The 17055-nt window shown below is 37.7% G+C and overlaps 1 protein-coding gene across 6 annotated transcripts in view; it reads left to right on the top strand.

Moving 5' to 3' along the window:
• The window catches only part of NRXN1 (neurexin 1), a 668503-nt gene that overhangs the window by 318284 nt on the left and 333164 nt on the right, over window positions 1-17055 (top strand). For all 6 annotated transcript variants that reach the window (XM_056487060.1, XM_056487058.1, XM_056487056.1 and 3 more), the window contains one exon: window positions 14792-14965. In XM_056487060.1, coding sequence (XP_056343035.1) covers window positions 14792-14965 — 174 coding nt within the window. The remainder of the gene's footprint in view (window positions 1-14791; window positions 14966-17055) is intronic.

Here is a 17055-nt window from a genome sequence, read left to right as displayed (position 1 = left end):
TGAATGTAAAGTACAATATAATTTTGGAATACTGTATGAAACCTTTTATTTTGTAATAATCAATATGATCACAAGTGATTACATCACCTTACTGGACAATCCCAGTTTAGTAATACTTCTGCACAGATAGGTACAACTTTAAAAATGTGAAGATGCCGTGGGAATAAAAAACAAACAAACAAAAAAAAGGAAAATTATAACAACACAAAGTGGCCCATATAAACCTAAAGGACTAAAGGAGGCCTACAATGCCTATGTAAAAAACTTGACTTTTACATGAACATAGGTTAAATAAGTAGCAAAAAATACTCAGCTAAATATGTAATGTATCATAATTTCAGTTGCAGGTGGGGTAAACTTTGTTTCACAGCACTAAACCTACATATTATAAATCCAGCTAGATTCCACTTTTTATAAATAAATATATATTTTAAAATAAGTGATAGTAATGAGTTTTATGGATGTGTTTCTGAAAACCTAATTTGCATCTGAGGAAAACATCTTTTTGAAAGGATGTATAGGTATACTTTTAAAATAATGACTACCTAATCAGACAAAAGAATGTATGTTCTGTTCATGTGGAAAGATAGTGTGTATTTTGCCATTCTTTAAAAAGGCTCTTGGCAGGAAAACTGAAAATTCATAACAGTCCAAGAAATATGATATTTCATAAGCCAGGATGTTTAAAGTAGATATTAATATTCCATCAAGAGCTTATTCCTTGCTGGATTTTCTTTTAACTGCCTCTGAGTCACAGATAATGAGCTGACCTTGGTAATTATGCTGGATTTTGTGATATTTTACATGTTTTCCTCACTTGAAAATGCTATTAAGAATGTAAGAAAGACTGTGAAAACAGTATCCTGATATGTCATAATCTTCAATAAGAGATTCTTTTATTTAAAAATCTAGCATTTCTGATAAAGCATTTTGGATGGCTCACACTCTATTCCTAAAGCAGCATTTGAAATTTGTGCCATGCTATTTCTCAGGTTTGCATTCATTTAAAGATTATCGATTTCTAATTGGAAGGGTGTAACATTTCAACATTGTTTTTGACGCTGTAGAAAAAGCATCCAGCTTGTTCCCTGACATTTTTAAGGTGGCAACTAGTACTGCTTATGCATATGTGTATGCCTTTAATGTGTGTGGCTCTTTTCCTAGTTGTTAAATCGAGCATGGATAGGAAAAAAAAACAAAAAAAAAAAAACAAAAAAAAACAAAAACAAAAACAAAAACAAAAACAAAAACAAAAACAAAAAAACAAAACAAAACAACAAAAAGAAAACAATCCTGTTGCTATCTGATAATTAACACAGCCATTTTATTGAACATATATTTCAAACCGGTGGTGGTGGGTCCTTGGTGTGTTTAAGGCAAGGCATCAAGCTCTCTCCATGTGCTGGCTGAAGCACTAGAGAGCGCTGTGATCCCGCCGAACAGCCGGGAAAGGGAAGGCTCATCAGCCAGGACAACCTGCCAAATCCAGCATCCCTTTGTGTGCGGCACTTTGGAAACCCTCCCTTCGCCCTACGCTTCTTGAATTCCTTTGGGGAAAAGAAAAAAAAAAAAAAAAAAAAAAAAAGGAAATGAGGAGCGTGTAAAATAAACATACTGAGATTTGAAGAGAGTAAGGTGAATTGTGTTAGATGATTTTCTGTTATTCACCAGATAATGTGGATAGTGAAAGAATAAAAAGCCTGAAATGTTCAGTCAGGAATACATAGCAAGCACCTCTCTAAAAACTGTCTAGCATGCACAGGTCCTCAGCCTCTGCCTTCTCATGGTAGTATGCTTTGTTTTATTTTATTGTTTTGAAAGTATTATACTACATTTTGCTCAGTCAGCTTCCCTTAAATATGGCACAGTGTGTATCATGATCATTTTGGTTGGATTTTGGAGGGGATTCAAGCTGATAGTTTTTAGCCCGCAGCTAAAAGGGAGAAAAAAATGCCTTTCATTACTGTTTTTCCTTCCTTAGTATTTGGTAGAAATTATCTACTGCTTCTTTTCTATTTTACATCTGTGTTTCTTACAATGACATGCTTCTGTCATGTTTCTGTTTCTGTTCATAAACACTCCATATACTTTCCTGATATAAATAGTTACAATTAATTCATTGTCCTATACTATCTTAGCTCTAGCAACAAAGCAAATGCAAAATCACACTTCCTGCTACTGGTATCAATAGTTATCATTAGGTAAAATAGAAATGTGTGCAGACAGTATGAAACCTACAGCCATTCTGAGTAATTGGAGAGTTACTAGATTTCTGATTTTGAAACCCAAGCTGATCCTAGAAAAAGAAATTCACTATATGTTTTTTGCAAATACACAGTGAATTCAGTGCAAAGATAATACACAGATTGTGTTGTTGAGCCTGCACAGTATGGAAGTTGTCTGAGAGAGCAGACAGCTGCCATAAAAGTACGGGAGAGAATTTCCAATATATGTTTCCTTTTGGGTGTAGGATTTGGTTATATAAAACAGAAAGTTCATTATCACACACATCAGTTCCCTGCATAACCTCTGGTACAATTTCAGCAGCTACCTGTGGAAACACATGTATTACATCCTGCAGCCTAATTGTTGCTGTAATTAGATGGGTAAATTATAAATTGGAGACAAATAAATGAATGAAAATAATTCTGTGTTTGGATTCCAAGAACTGTGTTATTTTTCCTCGCAGGGAAAATTAGCAGAGTGTGCTGAGGTGCAGTTCTAGCAGGTAACCTGTAAAGATAAATGAGTCTGAGCAGCAAAAGCAGTGCAGCTCAAGCCTGCCAACACAGTTACACAGCAAATTTCATTTCCTATATTTCATGAGCAGATTCCCTGTCCTGCTCTCAGGATAGCTCAGATGGTTGGCATGGCTGCAATTCTAGGCATGAAAGAGTTGGGTTGAGGGGAATTCTTGCTTGTTGTACTTGTTGATCTACTCTGATGTTCTGAGGGGTCTGAGGAGCCTCAAAGGGCACAGAAAAACAAGAGAGAATGGAATTTGACTTCTTTGATGGAGTGACTGCATTGGTGGACAAGGGAAAGATTACAGATGTAATTTATCTCTACTTCTGTAAAGCCTTTGACACGGTCACCCTTTTCCCCAAACTGGAGAGAGGTGGATGTAATGAGTGGATTTTTAGATGGATGACAAAGTGGTTGGACAGTTGCATCCATCAATGATCAACAGCTCAAAGTCTTGATGGACCTCAGTGACAAGTGGTGTCTCTCAGGGCACCATGTGTGATTAACTACCTTTGCTAACGACATAGACAGAGGCATTGAGTGCACCCTCAGCATATCTGCTGATGACACTGAGCTGAGTGGTGTGGTTCACACACCTCAGGATAGGATGCTATCCAGAGGGACCTGGACCAGCCAGAAAAGGGGGTGCATTGTGCTCTCATGAGGTTTAATAAGACCAAGAGCAGGTGCTGCACCTGAGATGGGGCAACCCCCTGTGTCAACACAGGCTGGGGGATGAACAGATTGAGAGCCCAGAAGAATTTGGGGATGCTGAGGGTGAGAGGCTGGGCATGACCTGGCCATGTGTGCTGGCATCCCAGAGCCAGACTGTGTCCTGGGTTGCATCAGGAGCACCATGGGCAGCAGGGGAAGGAGGGGATTCTGCCTCTCTGATCAGCCCTGCTGGGAGCCCCTCTGGAATATTGCACCCAGCTCTGGGCTCCCAGCACATGGGGGACAAGGACCTGTTGGAGACAGCCCAGAGGAGGTCACCAAGATGATCCAAGGGATGGAGCACCTCTGCCATGAGGAAAGGCTGAGAGGGTTGGGGCTGCTCAGTCTGGAAAGAAGGCTTTGGGGTGACCTAATTTCCTGAAGAAATCCTGGAAGAAAGCTGGACAAGGACTTTTTTACAAGGGCCTGTAGTGACAGGATAAGGGGAAATGGCTTCAAACTGCAAGTGTGGATTTAGGTTAGATATTAGGAAGAAATTCTTCACTCTGAGGGTATTGAGGCACTGTCACAGGTTGCCCAGAGCAGCTGTGGATGTCCCATCCCCAGAAATGTTTAAGGCCAGGTTGGATGGAGCTGTGAGCAGCCTCATCTAGTGAAAGGTTTCCCTGCCCATGGCAAAGGGGTAGGAACTGAATGATCTTTAAGGTCCCTTCCAGCACAAACCATTTTGTGATCCTTGTTCCTCTCTGTTGCCAAAGAAATGTTGTCTCCCTTTCTCAGACTGTGAGTTTTACAATGTTTATAATGCCTCTTCCCTCTCCACATTTTTTTCTGTGTGGTATGGGAAACTGTAGTTCTGTCAGAAATTATTTTATTTTATAAGTACTTGAAGATGCATGATCTGCTTCCGAGGAGGAGGACATCCTCAAGCACACTTTATATCCACTTACCTACTAGGGTTTAATCTTCTTCTTGCTTCTCTCCTACACATATAAGGCAGTATTTTAATCCCCAAAGCTTTCACATGTTTTTCAAACAGCAAGCATAAAAAGCCCTGCAAAAATCCAATCAGAATTCTTTTGGAAAAAACATCAGAAAATTAAAATATTTATCATTTTAATTGTTTATAAATTGAAATGAGAAGTTGAGACATTGTACTCTTAGCAAATGAGAAGGTAAAGCCTGCTGCAGTTATTTAAGACTGAATAATAAGTAGTTAAAAACTTTTATATGAGTTGATAGTTTCAGTACTTCAGTATCCAATCCAATTTTAAAATTTCCAGGTCACAGAATATATTTACAGATATTCTGCATCCTCTAAGATGATCTACAGTCATCCCAATCTTGATAGTATGCTAGCTAACTATATATTTTTTAGAAAGAAATTACCATTCTGAAAAAAAAAAATCCTACGCAGCTCAATATTTATGGGTTAACTTTTACTGCCTGTGCATCATTTCATCTGTCAAGACCTGATTTTGAACTGGCATTCATAATTTCAGCTTGTCTCACTGCTATTATCTTTCATGTGGCCTTCCCAAATGTAGCTTTAGAGCCCACTCTAAGTCATATGTTATTCCCGTGCTGTTGTATCACTGCATCCTCAAAAAATGCTATTCATGTTAGAGCACACATCAGAATCAGCCTACTTGGATTTAAATAACCTGTCTAGATCTCTTGTGTCTGTTTTACTTTTATTTCTGTATCTCTTCACTGGCTCCCAGCTTCCTTTATTCTTTGGAGATAGGGCTGCTGCTCCTATCTATGTTTGCTTTTTCATTTGCTGTTTTATCCAATACTGTGAAAACAGACTAGACTGAAGTACCTGAAAGAAAAGTAGTTATATTAATTTTTGGTATCATCTCAGTGGTTTTACAAATGCACCAAATAATGTGCATAAAGATTTGCTTGGCAATTAATTCATCCTTGTAAACTTTGAATGCAATTAACTAAATTATCAGTAGATCTACTAGCCTGGCATATTCATTGATGATTTGTAATAGTCCTTAATCTATTGATATTTCATTTGCCTGTCAAAGTAGGTTATTCATGCTGAGCTAAATTAGTCTTGATCATAACAAGGAATTCCTGTTTCAGCAGTGGAAATTGAAATTGTTTCAATTTCATGTAATATTTCTCTCTGTTGTTTTATATTAAGGCAGTTATTATTGTTGCCTCATTAAATGATTTTTCTCTACATTGCAAGATCTCCATCAACAGCAGTGATTCTTTATATTTTTATTACTAGGGAAACAAAGCTTTAAAAAGCACAAAAACATTGTCCAAATGAGCAAGTATTAATGTTTAAATTTCTCAGATAATCACGCGTGAGCTACATGTGGTGACCTTGCCAGTGGGCTGTGAATTCTTCATGCAGAAAGAATGTTCTGTTCCAAATGCAGAGTTCCAAATACTGTCAACAGCAAATAGATCTTCCCAGTGTGACCTATTGGAGTAGACAAAGGCAAATGCAGCTGTTGTCTTCCTGATAGTGTAGGAAAGCAGACTCTATACAGAGGGAAAACTTGCTTAAACCTGAGAACTCTTCTTTGGAACTTCCTTTATAACAAAGTTCTAGGACTAGACAACAATAGGTCATTGGACAGCCTGGTCTAATAGGCATTCCTTTTTTACCACTTTTAACATGCTGCTTCTAAACAGCAGTGATGTGAAAATAATTTTGATAGTGCTAAGCCTTCATAAATTGTATCCAAATTGCCAAAATTATAAGATAAAAATTGAAAATCTATTCCAGTAGTTCCAGATTAAATAAAGATATTCTAGGGCTTGCACTGTGAAGTCAACAACAATGCAATAGTCTGTCAAATCAGTAGATGATGAGAAAGATTTTTGTTTTCTGTCTCTTCTCCCCTATTCTTCTCAGTCTTTCATACGTGTATTACTGGAGAGATTTGCCTTCATTCCTACAGCCCTTTGACATGCAGTTATTGCTGCCCATAATTGTGGAAAACCATTCAAGCCTTTCTGGAACACCAAGTAAAATTTATGTTAAGAATACTACAGGAAACATAGGTGCTTCTAAAACTTATCCAAACCTCTTTATATTTAGTATAAATATGTATCCACTGCACGCTAGACCCCCTCACAGATACAGAGTGAAGAAGCACATCCTAAATTTGCTTTAAAATGTGCCACTGTGAACCCTCATTAACCTTGGTATTTTAACTGAGCAGTCCTTTTTGCAAAAGGGCAGATTCGTGGAATATCCTCAGAGTCTCAATGTGATTGTCTTGATCAAAAATAATATAATATAAAAATTAGTCTCTGCAAGCCTGCATTTAAAATGAGGATGTTTAGCATCTCAGCTGTTGGGTAGCTTTATGGGGAGCACTAGCCAAAGGAAGAGTTTTGCAGATGATCTCTGAGGTCTAGTAGGTCTGAGGAATTCCTCACTGTTTTGAAAGCAAGCTCTGCTAAGAGCATGTGTTGGCTGATAAAGCAGAGAGTGAAAAAATGATAACAGGAGGAAGGGAGATCTGAATATACTGTTCCATGCAAATGCCAGCTTTGTTAGATTTTGTCTATTTTTGAGGTGTGTGCAATCTCCAGAAGTGGTGAGAACAGGAAAGAAATGATGGACATTTGATGTGCTTGAATGCCTCACCTCTCCACCACAGCCATCCCCTCACACAGAGTAATTGGCCCAGCATTGATTATGTGGGAGATGGATTGCCATGCACATTTATATGGCAATTAGATTTTATTATTTACCATTTAACATGCATCACCAGCTTTCCTCACAGTCCATTGCACAAGCAGACTGCTTTGCTTTTACATCTGTTTAATCTTTTTCAATGCCAATGCTCTCCATCTAGTCTTTAGTAGGGGCAAAAATAAGCAGAGAGAAATAGAGTGGTTGGGAATCTGAGGATTTTTATTGTTAGGAAAATGTTAAATGTTTTTGTGTAACTTTTTCTTGTGAGAAAAAAAAAATGGTTTTTGAGAACAAGATTGTTGGGCAAATAGTTGATTTTAACCTGGAGAAGTCACCAGATGAGAGCACTTACTTTTTGAATATCTATTTTTGTCTATTCAATACTTACCTCCTGAGGACATTGTGTTGTTGCTGTTTCTCACACACCAGCACTTCCTATGACACAGCTTTACTTGCATATGGAACGTGGGCACATTTGTATAATCCTTGAGAAGCACTAAACTGAGTCAAAAATTGTAATAAGAATGAAACCTGAGCACCAAGAGGTGCATGGACAGCACATCCAGCAGAGCATAAGGAAAAGTTTAAAGGCAGAAAAATATTTGTGGAACTGTGGTAAGTCTTCAATGTAGTGTGATGGAATCAGGAGATTGGAGGTGGAGCAGCACCTGTATCTCCACTGTGGACTGCCATGGAAATTGATGGCAAGTGAAAACTGTAAGATGCTGTTCCTGGTTCACCCATCAAATGTAAATTCTTTCTGGTATGTCTTTATTCTCCTTGCCTTTTTTTTTCTGTCAGTGTGGACTACAGGGCAGTGCTACAGTGAAATTGTAAAAAGAACAGTCAAGTATCACTCAAGGGAAGAAATGTCTTTGAAGTTCAATTCTCTTGACAAATAACTACAATATGAGCTATGTGCCAATAAGGGTGCCTGAAGAAACCCCACAAAGTCAGCATTTCAGTGCTGGTGATTTTTTTTTTCCCTAATATATTTAATGGGGTATTCAGGCAAGACACAGAAAGCAGTGTAAAATTGGGGTGAAAAGATCAGTTTCTATATTCCTTCCCAAAAGAGTGACTAGCTAACCTAGAAATTCTTCTTTATTTTTTTTTTCTTTTTATTTGCCTGTAAACATTTTGCCTGGCTTGGTTATCAGTATAGGGAATGTGAAAGATGAAAGCCACCACCTGTCACATCATAAAACAGCCTCTTTCTTGCCTGAAGTATTTGAAAAGACAGACAACTCAGCAGAGCCTGAACAAGTAAACTAGCCACCCTTTCCCTCCTTAGGTGAGAGAGGGTCTAAAAGTGATAGAATTCATCACTCCAATAGGAAAAATATTTGAAAAGACTATTTTTCTTAAAAATAATTAAAAAAAAAGTTCACATCAAAACCAAAAGACATCCACTACAAATCAATACTGAATCTACAAAATGGACTTTTTGAAGTGAGTAAGTGGACATAAAACACTAAGCTTACATTTTCATGCCTTCCCTCAAGTGCCCTTCCTTGCAAGTGGTAGACAAAATTCAGTCATGCTTTGCTGTAGCACCATCAAGCCTGTGAATGCACAGCAAAGTGCATATTCTCTGCTGCAAAGGGGGTTTGAAAAGCCATATGCTGGAGCGTCTGTGCTGCAGAAGCTCTGTGAATGCAGCATTTAAGCCTTTGTCAACTGTTCTTCCATTTATTAATGGGCTATGATTATAGCAGGCTTCTTGCTTTATGGAAAAAAAAAAAGAGCAATTATGTCTCATCGATGTCTTTTTAAGGACCAAACACTTTTTTGACATGGAACAAATGCAAATGTTTGCTCAGGGTTGATGAAGGTGAGGAGAGACTCTAGCATGACCATTCCTCCACTACTCAGGCCCAGTTCCTTTTCTAAACTGTGTGCTGAAATTTGAAAGAAAAGTCTCCACTGTGCTCTGCCTGTTGCACAAAGTAAATGTGTAGAAGGTGGGATGTTCTGTGCACTGGGGAGGTGAGAAGGTCATCAAGGCCAAGCAGGCTCCCATATTTCAGTGAACATTGAAGACATCTGAATGCTACCTGACATTTTCCTTTGAGACAGCAGCCCTTGATTTGTGACCAGGACAGTGTCTGTTCTTTTAGTCAGTGCAAATTCAGCTTGTGTAGATTAATTTATTTTCACAATTCAGCTGCCTTCAAAATACCACGAGTAGGGTGAGTAGGGTGAGTTCCACCATGTGCTTTGTAGTGCACTTATTAAGATACTACAGAGCAATTTCTATTGATCTGGTAACAGCAGCTCATCTGTTTTAGAAGGGACTGGAATAAAGTGAACACTTTTTTCTTTTGAGATTAGGCTTTCCCTATGGCATTTCTCAGTCTTTGCAGTCCTCCTTCGTCTTTGCCTGCCTGAGGGAAGAAGCTGTTTAATGCTTGATCATTTTGAAACAGCATATTTGGAGAAAAGTGTGTCTGACACCTTGGCTTCACCACAGCCAGATGTTCCTTCGTGTTTTCATGTGCCATATAAAGGAATTGTGGAGATGCCTGCTGTGTTTTCAGAATCCACCACGGTATGCCAGGGCTATCCATCTCCTTCCTGGGGTGTGACACACTCCAGCACAGCACAGAATCACTCTCATCCCTAGCCATGGTAGTGATTTAGTGCAAAGTGACATTAGAAACATGACAAAGCAACTTCTGCCAAAATGAAAGAGAAGTTAGCAGAGTAGCTGAAAGTACTTTTAAAAGAAGCAACACAACAAGAGATTGGGGGAATGTCTGCTCTTGGAGAGAATGGTGGATTTGAAGATGCTTTTGTGCAGGCATATAAAAATATTCCAGAGAGGTTGTCTTTATGGATGATGAAAAAGTCAAGCCACAATTCCTTCCACTGCTGTATTTACTCCTTTTTTTGTTTTTTTTTTTTTTTTTTAGTCATACATGGAACCATATTTGAATGAATAGTTTTCATTTCTTGTCTACGACACTGTTCAAGAAATGAACACCAGATTTGTACACAAAGCACACAGATTTAGGGGAGTAAAGAGGTCTAACTATATCCTTGCTGAACTACTTGTTCTCTGATGTCACAAATCTCCTGTACCAGAGTGCTGCTGGTTTGGTTAAGGTTTCATTTACACCTGAGCAGTATTCTTATGTTGTTACCATCATAAACACAATTCCCACTCTACTTATGTTTGAAGGCAATGGTAGCTGTTAAATAAAGTTAATAGTTTGTGCCCAACAGCATATGTCACGTAAGAGTTCTCAGGAAGGGAGAAAAGGAGAAAAGTCTGTGAAGTGACCTGCCAGCAATGTCATAAGTGCCAGATTATAACTCTTAATGGCTTCTGTTAGTTAGTCAGAAAATAGAACAGCATCTTCAATCTTTTACATTTCTTTGGTTTAGCATTTGCAAAGTTCTCATTTTGAAGAAATGCAGAGGCTTGGGATAAAAAAAGATGAGCTATAACAGGAGGACTTGGCATTTGTTTTACCAACAGTTGTGTGTGACTCACTGTTGTGTGGTGCTCTGTGTGCTTTTGCATAAGTGTGATTCCAGTAATGAATACATTGAGAACTCGGGTTAATTTATTAGCTAGCAATTTGTTTCTGTGTTAAATTTACTTGTTATTAAAGCAAAAATCAGCTCTAAGTCAGAAAAGAGATTAATAGGTGTAAAATAGGAATATCCTGTTGGAATAACTGAGGCTCTGCAGTACCTGTAAAAGATGCAAATTAAACCCACTAAAATCTTCTTTTTATCAGTGCTTATGGCATAACTGAGCAGTACTATCACTGCCATGAGCAGGTCTAACTCTGAAGGTGCTGCCTTCCAGCTGATTCCTCTGTCCTGTCCTGCCATGGATATGAGAACATGCCTCAAGACCACTCTTTTTTTTTTTTTTTTTTTTTTTTTTTTTGCCTCAGAAAAACAAATAGAGGAAACAATCCTCCTACTCAAAAAAAAAAAAAAAAAAAAAAAAAAAAAAAAAAAAAAAGCCAAAGTGATAAATCTGTGCACTGACTCCTAATACAAGAAAGAAGAGAGTTGGGAGATCTGCTCTCAAATAAACTGCTTTATTTGAAGCTTTTTAAAAGTGAAATCTGGGTCACTCTATTACCTCACCTATGTCTTTACTACCTGCAACTTTGCCTATGACAAGCAACCTCTATTTTATTTGTCTATGTTCCTTTGTAAACTAAAGAAAATCAGGATTACTATGAGAAAAATGAGAATTTTTCAGGAAGACACTTAAAAATCAAACTGAACTTTAGAGGAGAATGTGTACAAGGAAGGCAACAGCTGAACTTTAGTTCCAAAAACTGTAGTTACACATTTTCAGAGAGTAGCAGTGTAGCATTAGGGTTGCATTTAGGCTCCAGCCAGTTTGCACAGTGTCATAATCTTATACTATTGGTCTGATGAACTGTGGTACCTTACTTCATGAAATAACTTGCATGTAATTCACATCTGTCAGTAGGCAGCTGCACAGTAAGGGATTTGCTCTGGAGTAAAATTTCCAGTAGTGAAGCTGTACTTACATAAGAAATGAGAAAGAAAAAAACCTGAAAAATTGTACTGCACTGTGTTGATTCTCCCAGTCTCTTTTAGTAGGAACAGGGACAATCTTTTATCTTTTCTGAATCTCTGCTTTGTATGTTTCAGATAAAATTTAATTAACAATATTTTCTGCAATCCTGTCTTGTCCAAAAGTCTAATGGATTGAGTTTCATTGGAAACTGCTTCTTCATTGAGATGGACATGAAAGTAGCACATGATTAACTGCTAACAATGCAAAAATTTTGTGATGGCAGATAAGAAAAATTACCGAGTGAAAAAAATTAACTAATTTTAAAACAAAAATAAAATCTAACTTTTAATTCCAGAGCTTATCCCTTAGCAAAATTCTGTGTCTGAGAGAATGTGTTTTTCATGCCAGCAGCAGCAAACTCAAAACAACATGGTATTAAATCTGGGAAGATTAACTCATAGTCATAAAAATTCTTTCATGTACTGTATAAAAGGTGAAGTCTAATAGTCAGTATGGCTGCTCAGTACATATGATATGTATTTGTGTATTAGGAGTGAATTACATGCACATTTGATTTTTTAAAAGCAGAACCCAAAGTTATTTTGAATATCAGCAAAATTGAAATATTACTCTGAGCATGTTTTAGTAAAAATTGTGTCTCTAGTAGTAAAAAATTATCAGTCTAATTATCAACTCTCTTAAGGTAAGTAAACTGTAGGGCTGCAGTTTATTTAAACTCAATATATTGCATTCAGTGCATATGTTAGCTAATTGGCAATGTTCCAGTGTATATTTTCAGTAGCAAATATTCTGAGTTCCAGGTTATATGTTGGCACACCAACCTGGACTTCTGCTAGCCATCCATCATGACTGGCAGCTACTGCATGACTGTATATAGTAATCTCAGTAGCTTTGAGAGATGGATATCAGGAATTAGCAGGGGATCAATCTGGAAGGTTGTGGTTTAAAGATGTAACTAATCCCTGAATAAAAAGGGTTGCTTGGACAGTGTATTTTTAAAAAGAGGTTACATGTGTCATGTGCAATAGATCAAGTTTAACTTTTTTATCATAGAAGTGACTTTCTTAATATTATTCTTTTAAGTCTGATGGGATCAGTTGAGATGAATTCTCTCTCTATTCTGAGCTGACAGTGACTGAAGGCACAGAGCTTCAGGAAACCTGGAAAGGTTTTGCGTTCTAGATGTTCCATCTGAGCAAAAGATGAAGAACCTTTATCATGACACAAGTGTTTTAACTTTGTTTTCAGTTCAGCAGATTGAAAAATGCAGGAATTGTTCTGCTGTGAATGAATTAGATCCCATTTGTGGGAACAGACATATTACCATATTTTAATCTGTTATGTTTAATATCATGCTGGTGAGATTTACATTGTGTATCAGAGCTCTAGAGGAAAGCAATATCTTATTTTCCAAATTATCTACATAGAATGGATAAAGCTTCAGGTGTCTTAGTGTACAATGCTACAAAAGTTGCTGAGACTTTTGGAGGGTTTGCTTATAAATTCTGTATGTTAATAAGTATTTTCCTAAGCATGTTCCATTTTCTCTCTATTTCACTAATTCAAATGCAGTTGAATTTTAGGTATAATACGTAGTGATTAAAGAATTTTCTTAGTCTTACAGACATTTATTAGTTCCAGGCTATTTCCTTGCAGGCAAACTGTAAACCATTACAAACAGCACTAAATTGCAGTCACTTTCAAGAAATATGCCAGCAGAACCAGTAAAAGGTGTATCTGTGATTTGCACCACTCAGAGCAAGATTAAAAGTAGCCACATCGGGGTAGTGGCAATTGTACATTCTGAGTTCTGTCACTGTAAAACCTGTCTACAAGGCTCAGCAAGCACTTAGGCAATCAACATTTTTGCATTTGAGGTGATGTAGATATATTCTTTGGTACTAGAGCAGCTGGTCTTGTGACTTGGGCTCCAAAAGCAGCCAGGCTGGGGGTTGTTCTGGAAAGCACAATGTAGATTAGAATATATATTCATAAAAACTGCTGAAAATTTGTGCTAGCAAAAAAATATGTCATCAATGAGGATTAAATGCCTGAACAGAGATTGTGCTGTCCTGCTTCCCTTCTCTGGCCAGGTTCTTTTCTGCAGCATGTCCTCAGCAGCAGGTATGGAAAGCACCTGGTTAAATCTGCAGCCTGACACTTGAGGCACACCTAGGGAGGTTCTTATGGCTGTGGTGATTAAAAGGTGATTCTTCTGTCTGCCAGGCACACCTAACACATGAAAGAAATGTAGAGCCTGAATTGTTTTAAAGCAGAAAAGCATCCTCTCCTTGGTGCTGAAGAGGAAAATTATAGTTGTGTCCTTTCAAAGTAAATCTGTCACAGAGCTAGGAATTACATGGAGAAAAGCACTGGTTTTCAGTCCTGAGTAAGTTGCCTGAGGTTCACCAGAGCAAGCTGTTTGTTATAGATATCTGCCATTAGAATAATTTTTGGCAACAAAATTCCATTTGCTCAGTGTTCATATTGCTGTTTAAAAGGCATCAGCTCCCCTTGCTCCCACATGAGTATCAGTGGGGATGGTTGGTCATTTTGCTGTTTAACACTGGTGTCTCTAATTTTCTCCTTTCATGTGTCCCTCAATCTTTTATTTCTTGGTGTAGTCCTGAATGGCTGATTCTGGATACACAGACTTCACGTGGATCTTGGTGCTTATTGCCTTCTATCTCACCGTGCTGTGCCCACCACTGGCATGGTCTGTGGTCATCTTCCCTGAATATATGAACAAATTGTGTGGACAAATTGTAGAACAATTATATGAACAATTATATTGAACAAAAATATGAACAATTGTGTTAGTGCTAGATGAGTTTCTAATTGGGGATTCTGTCATTTAATCCTCCTCTCTGAAATAAATGTATGTTTCCTAAACACATGAGCTGGCACATGGAAAGCATGCCCAAGTATTTCTAAGTAATTAGCCATACAAATTTAAACTCTACATTTACATTTGAAAAAATACAGTCCTGCAATGCTATAGTACCATACACATTATCAGTGTTTGTTTTCTTCTACTTTTATTTCTAATAATATTTTTTGGTCTTATTTGTCATTCAGCACAAAAAGGCCAGAAAATCAAGCGGATCAAAGGTTCTGCTGGGGCTTTTTTGTATTTAATATTTACTTCTCCTCAACAGGTGATTTATATATTGGAGGAGTGGCCAAAGAAATGTTTAAATCCTTGCCCAAGCTGGTGCATGCAAAGGAGGGATTCCAAGGCTGCCTGGCATCAGTTGACTTGAACGGACGGCTCCCTGATCTCATCTCAGATGCTCTCTTCTGCAATGGGCAAATAGAAAGAGGATGTGAAGGTATTAAATATGCTGGCTTTGTTTTTTTCTTTTTTTTTTAATATGTATATATCATAGTGAAAGTACTGTGCCAATACTGCAGGGTTTTTTTATATTTACACTCCATACATCAACAGACTATATTTTACCTGCTTCTAATTGATCTTGTGTGACCCTTTCTTACATAAAGGCTGTGGTTTTTTTAGTATTATAGAGACAGGCATGTGCCTGCCCTAAAGCACAGAGATTGATCTGAGAACATGAGTTAACTTCAGAATGTTAAATGTAGGTTCCTTACTTCCTTACTTCTCCAGTGACAAGATTTTTTTGCATGTCTTGTTTACTTCTGTTATATTTTAATTAATGATAACAACAGTAACAATTAGCTTCAGTGCAGTTCTTTATATCTTCATAACACTCAGGCATTAGTTAATGCTGAGACATTAGCTAAGTAATTTGAATTTTAAAGCAGACGTTTGAGTTGGTTAATTCAAGGCTAATTTATGAAACTTTTTAATACCAATCTTTTTAATATCAACATCTTCTTTATTTTTGCTCACCCTTTAGATTAGTATTGACATGAACCTTTCTATCTGAAATCAGTAACAGACAAATGTGTTTTATCTCACAATTTAATTTCTTTATTGGCTCATCTGGAATCAATCATGAAATTTAAGTGAGGACATAATTAGAAGAAGTGTATTTCTAATTCAGGAGTGTCAATCTCTAGCTATTTTTCCAGCTCTCGTTTGATCCCATGTTATTTTTACTATGGTTTATGGAAAAATTTGAATACATTTTCCCCTCCCTGCATATCTAATTTATTCACATAATTCTGGATATTTTGTTTATGTTCAATTGTATGTGTTCTCCCTTCTCACAAGTGCCACTCTTCTCTGGACAGAAAAATGTGTAAATGACATTATAAAAGCTTTTCCAAGTTGGAATCTTAATGATTTTGATATCAAGTTTGTTAATATAAAAATCCAAGGAGAGCTGGGAGGTTCCTCAAGTTTCATGAGATAAAGCTTCCTGGTGGATAAAGTCTGTCTCCTCTTTTGTTATACCCACAGTACATTTGGACAGGTGGAACTTTTTTGTTCTTTACCTGCTACTTTTAGTTAGCAATGTAAGTTCTGTTGTTAGTACATAGTAACAGACACTAAAGCTACAGAAAAATATAAGATATATAAGATGGAAATTTGAAATATCCTTTCAAGAGTAGAAAACTATGTATTAGTTTGTCACTGAGTTTAGAAAATTAGATTCTGCTTTCTGAATGGTTTTAGCAATTCCATCCCTGCCCCATCCCTTCCAAGAGTCAGAGTATGCCTTAATTCCATTATGCATTTCATAGCTTCTTTTGAAATTATGTAATTTCCTAAATGAATTTTCTGTACTTCAAAGAAATATTGCCACAGGCCTGGTGTGTGAGTTCACCTTTTAAGCTACCGGCATAACTCATCTATTGGTGGATTCAATAAAGCTACCAACAATTTAATAAAGGCCATAAAGCTATTATCCATTTTGGTAGAGGGTGGGTTTTTCCCATCACCAAAATCACCTGACACAACAAACTGGTCAAACCAGATGTGCTGCCTGGCTACCAGAGAGCTGCCTCCCCAAACTGCCTGCAGAAAGGAATGTCTAAGAGCACAGAATGAAATATCCCCTCCAACCTTTCTGCTTAGCCTTGCAAGTTATCTCTTCCATCTCACTTGTTTACTTCAAGTCCCCATGTCTGACCCATCTGTCAGTCTTTTGTTTGCAGACCCATTGAATCAGATGCCCAAAAATGTGTTCTGCCACCTAAAAGATGACTTAGGTCACTTGTGAATTTAGATGCCTCCCAGAAAACTCTTGCATGCCTCAAGCTGCTCCTACCTCTGCTGCTGTGTCCAGCCAGGACTGTCTCCATCCTTCCAGAGCTGAGTGTTCTGCACCAATCCCACCCTGCAGTGGGATGTGTGAGCCCTGCAAGTCCCCTGAGACATCAGGTCCACAGAGCCCAGGACACAGCAGCAGAACTCATTTCAGAAGTGTTAGTCCCCACCACTCTCAATTCCAAAGATTGCTGGTGTATGTCCAGTGTTGAGACACTAGGTTCTGGA

This window comes from Oenanthe melanoleuca, chromosome 3, assembly GCF_029582105.1.
Source record: "Oenanthe melanoleuca isolate GR-GAL-2019-014 chromosome 3, OMel1.0, whole genome shotgun sequence".
Lineage (NCBI taxonomy): Eukaryota > Metazoa > Chordata > Aves > Passeriformes > Muscicapidae > Oenanthe > Oenanthe melanoleuca.
Note: the sequence above shows the minus strand (reverse complement) of the source record. Positions and strands in the feature narration are given on the sequence as shown.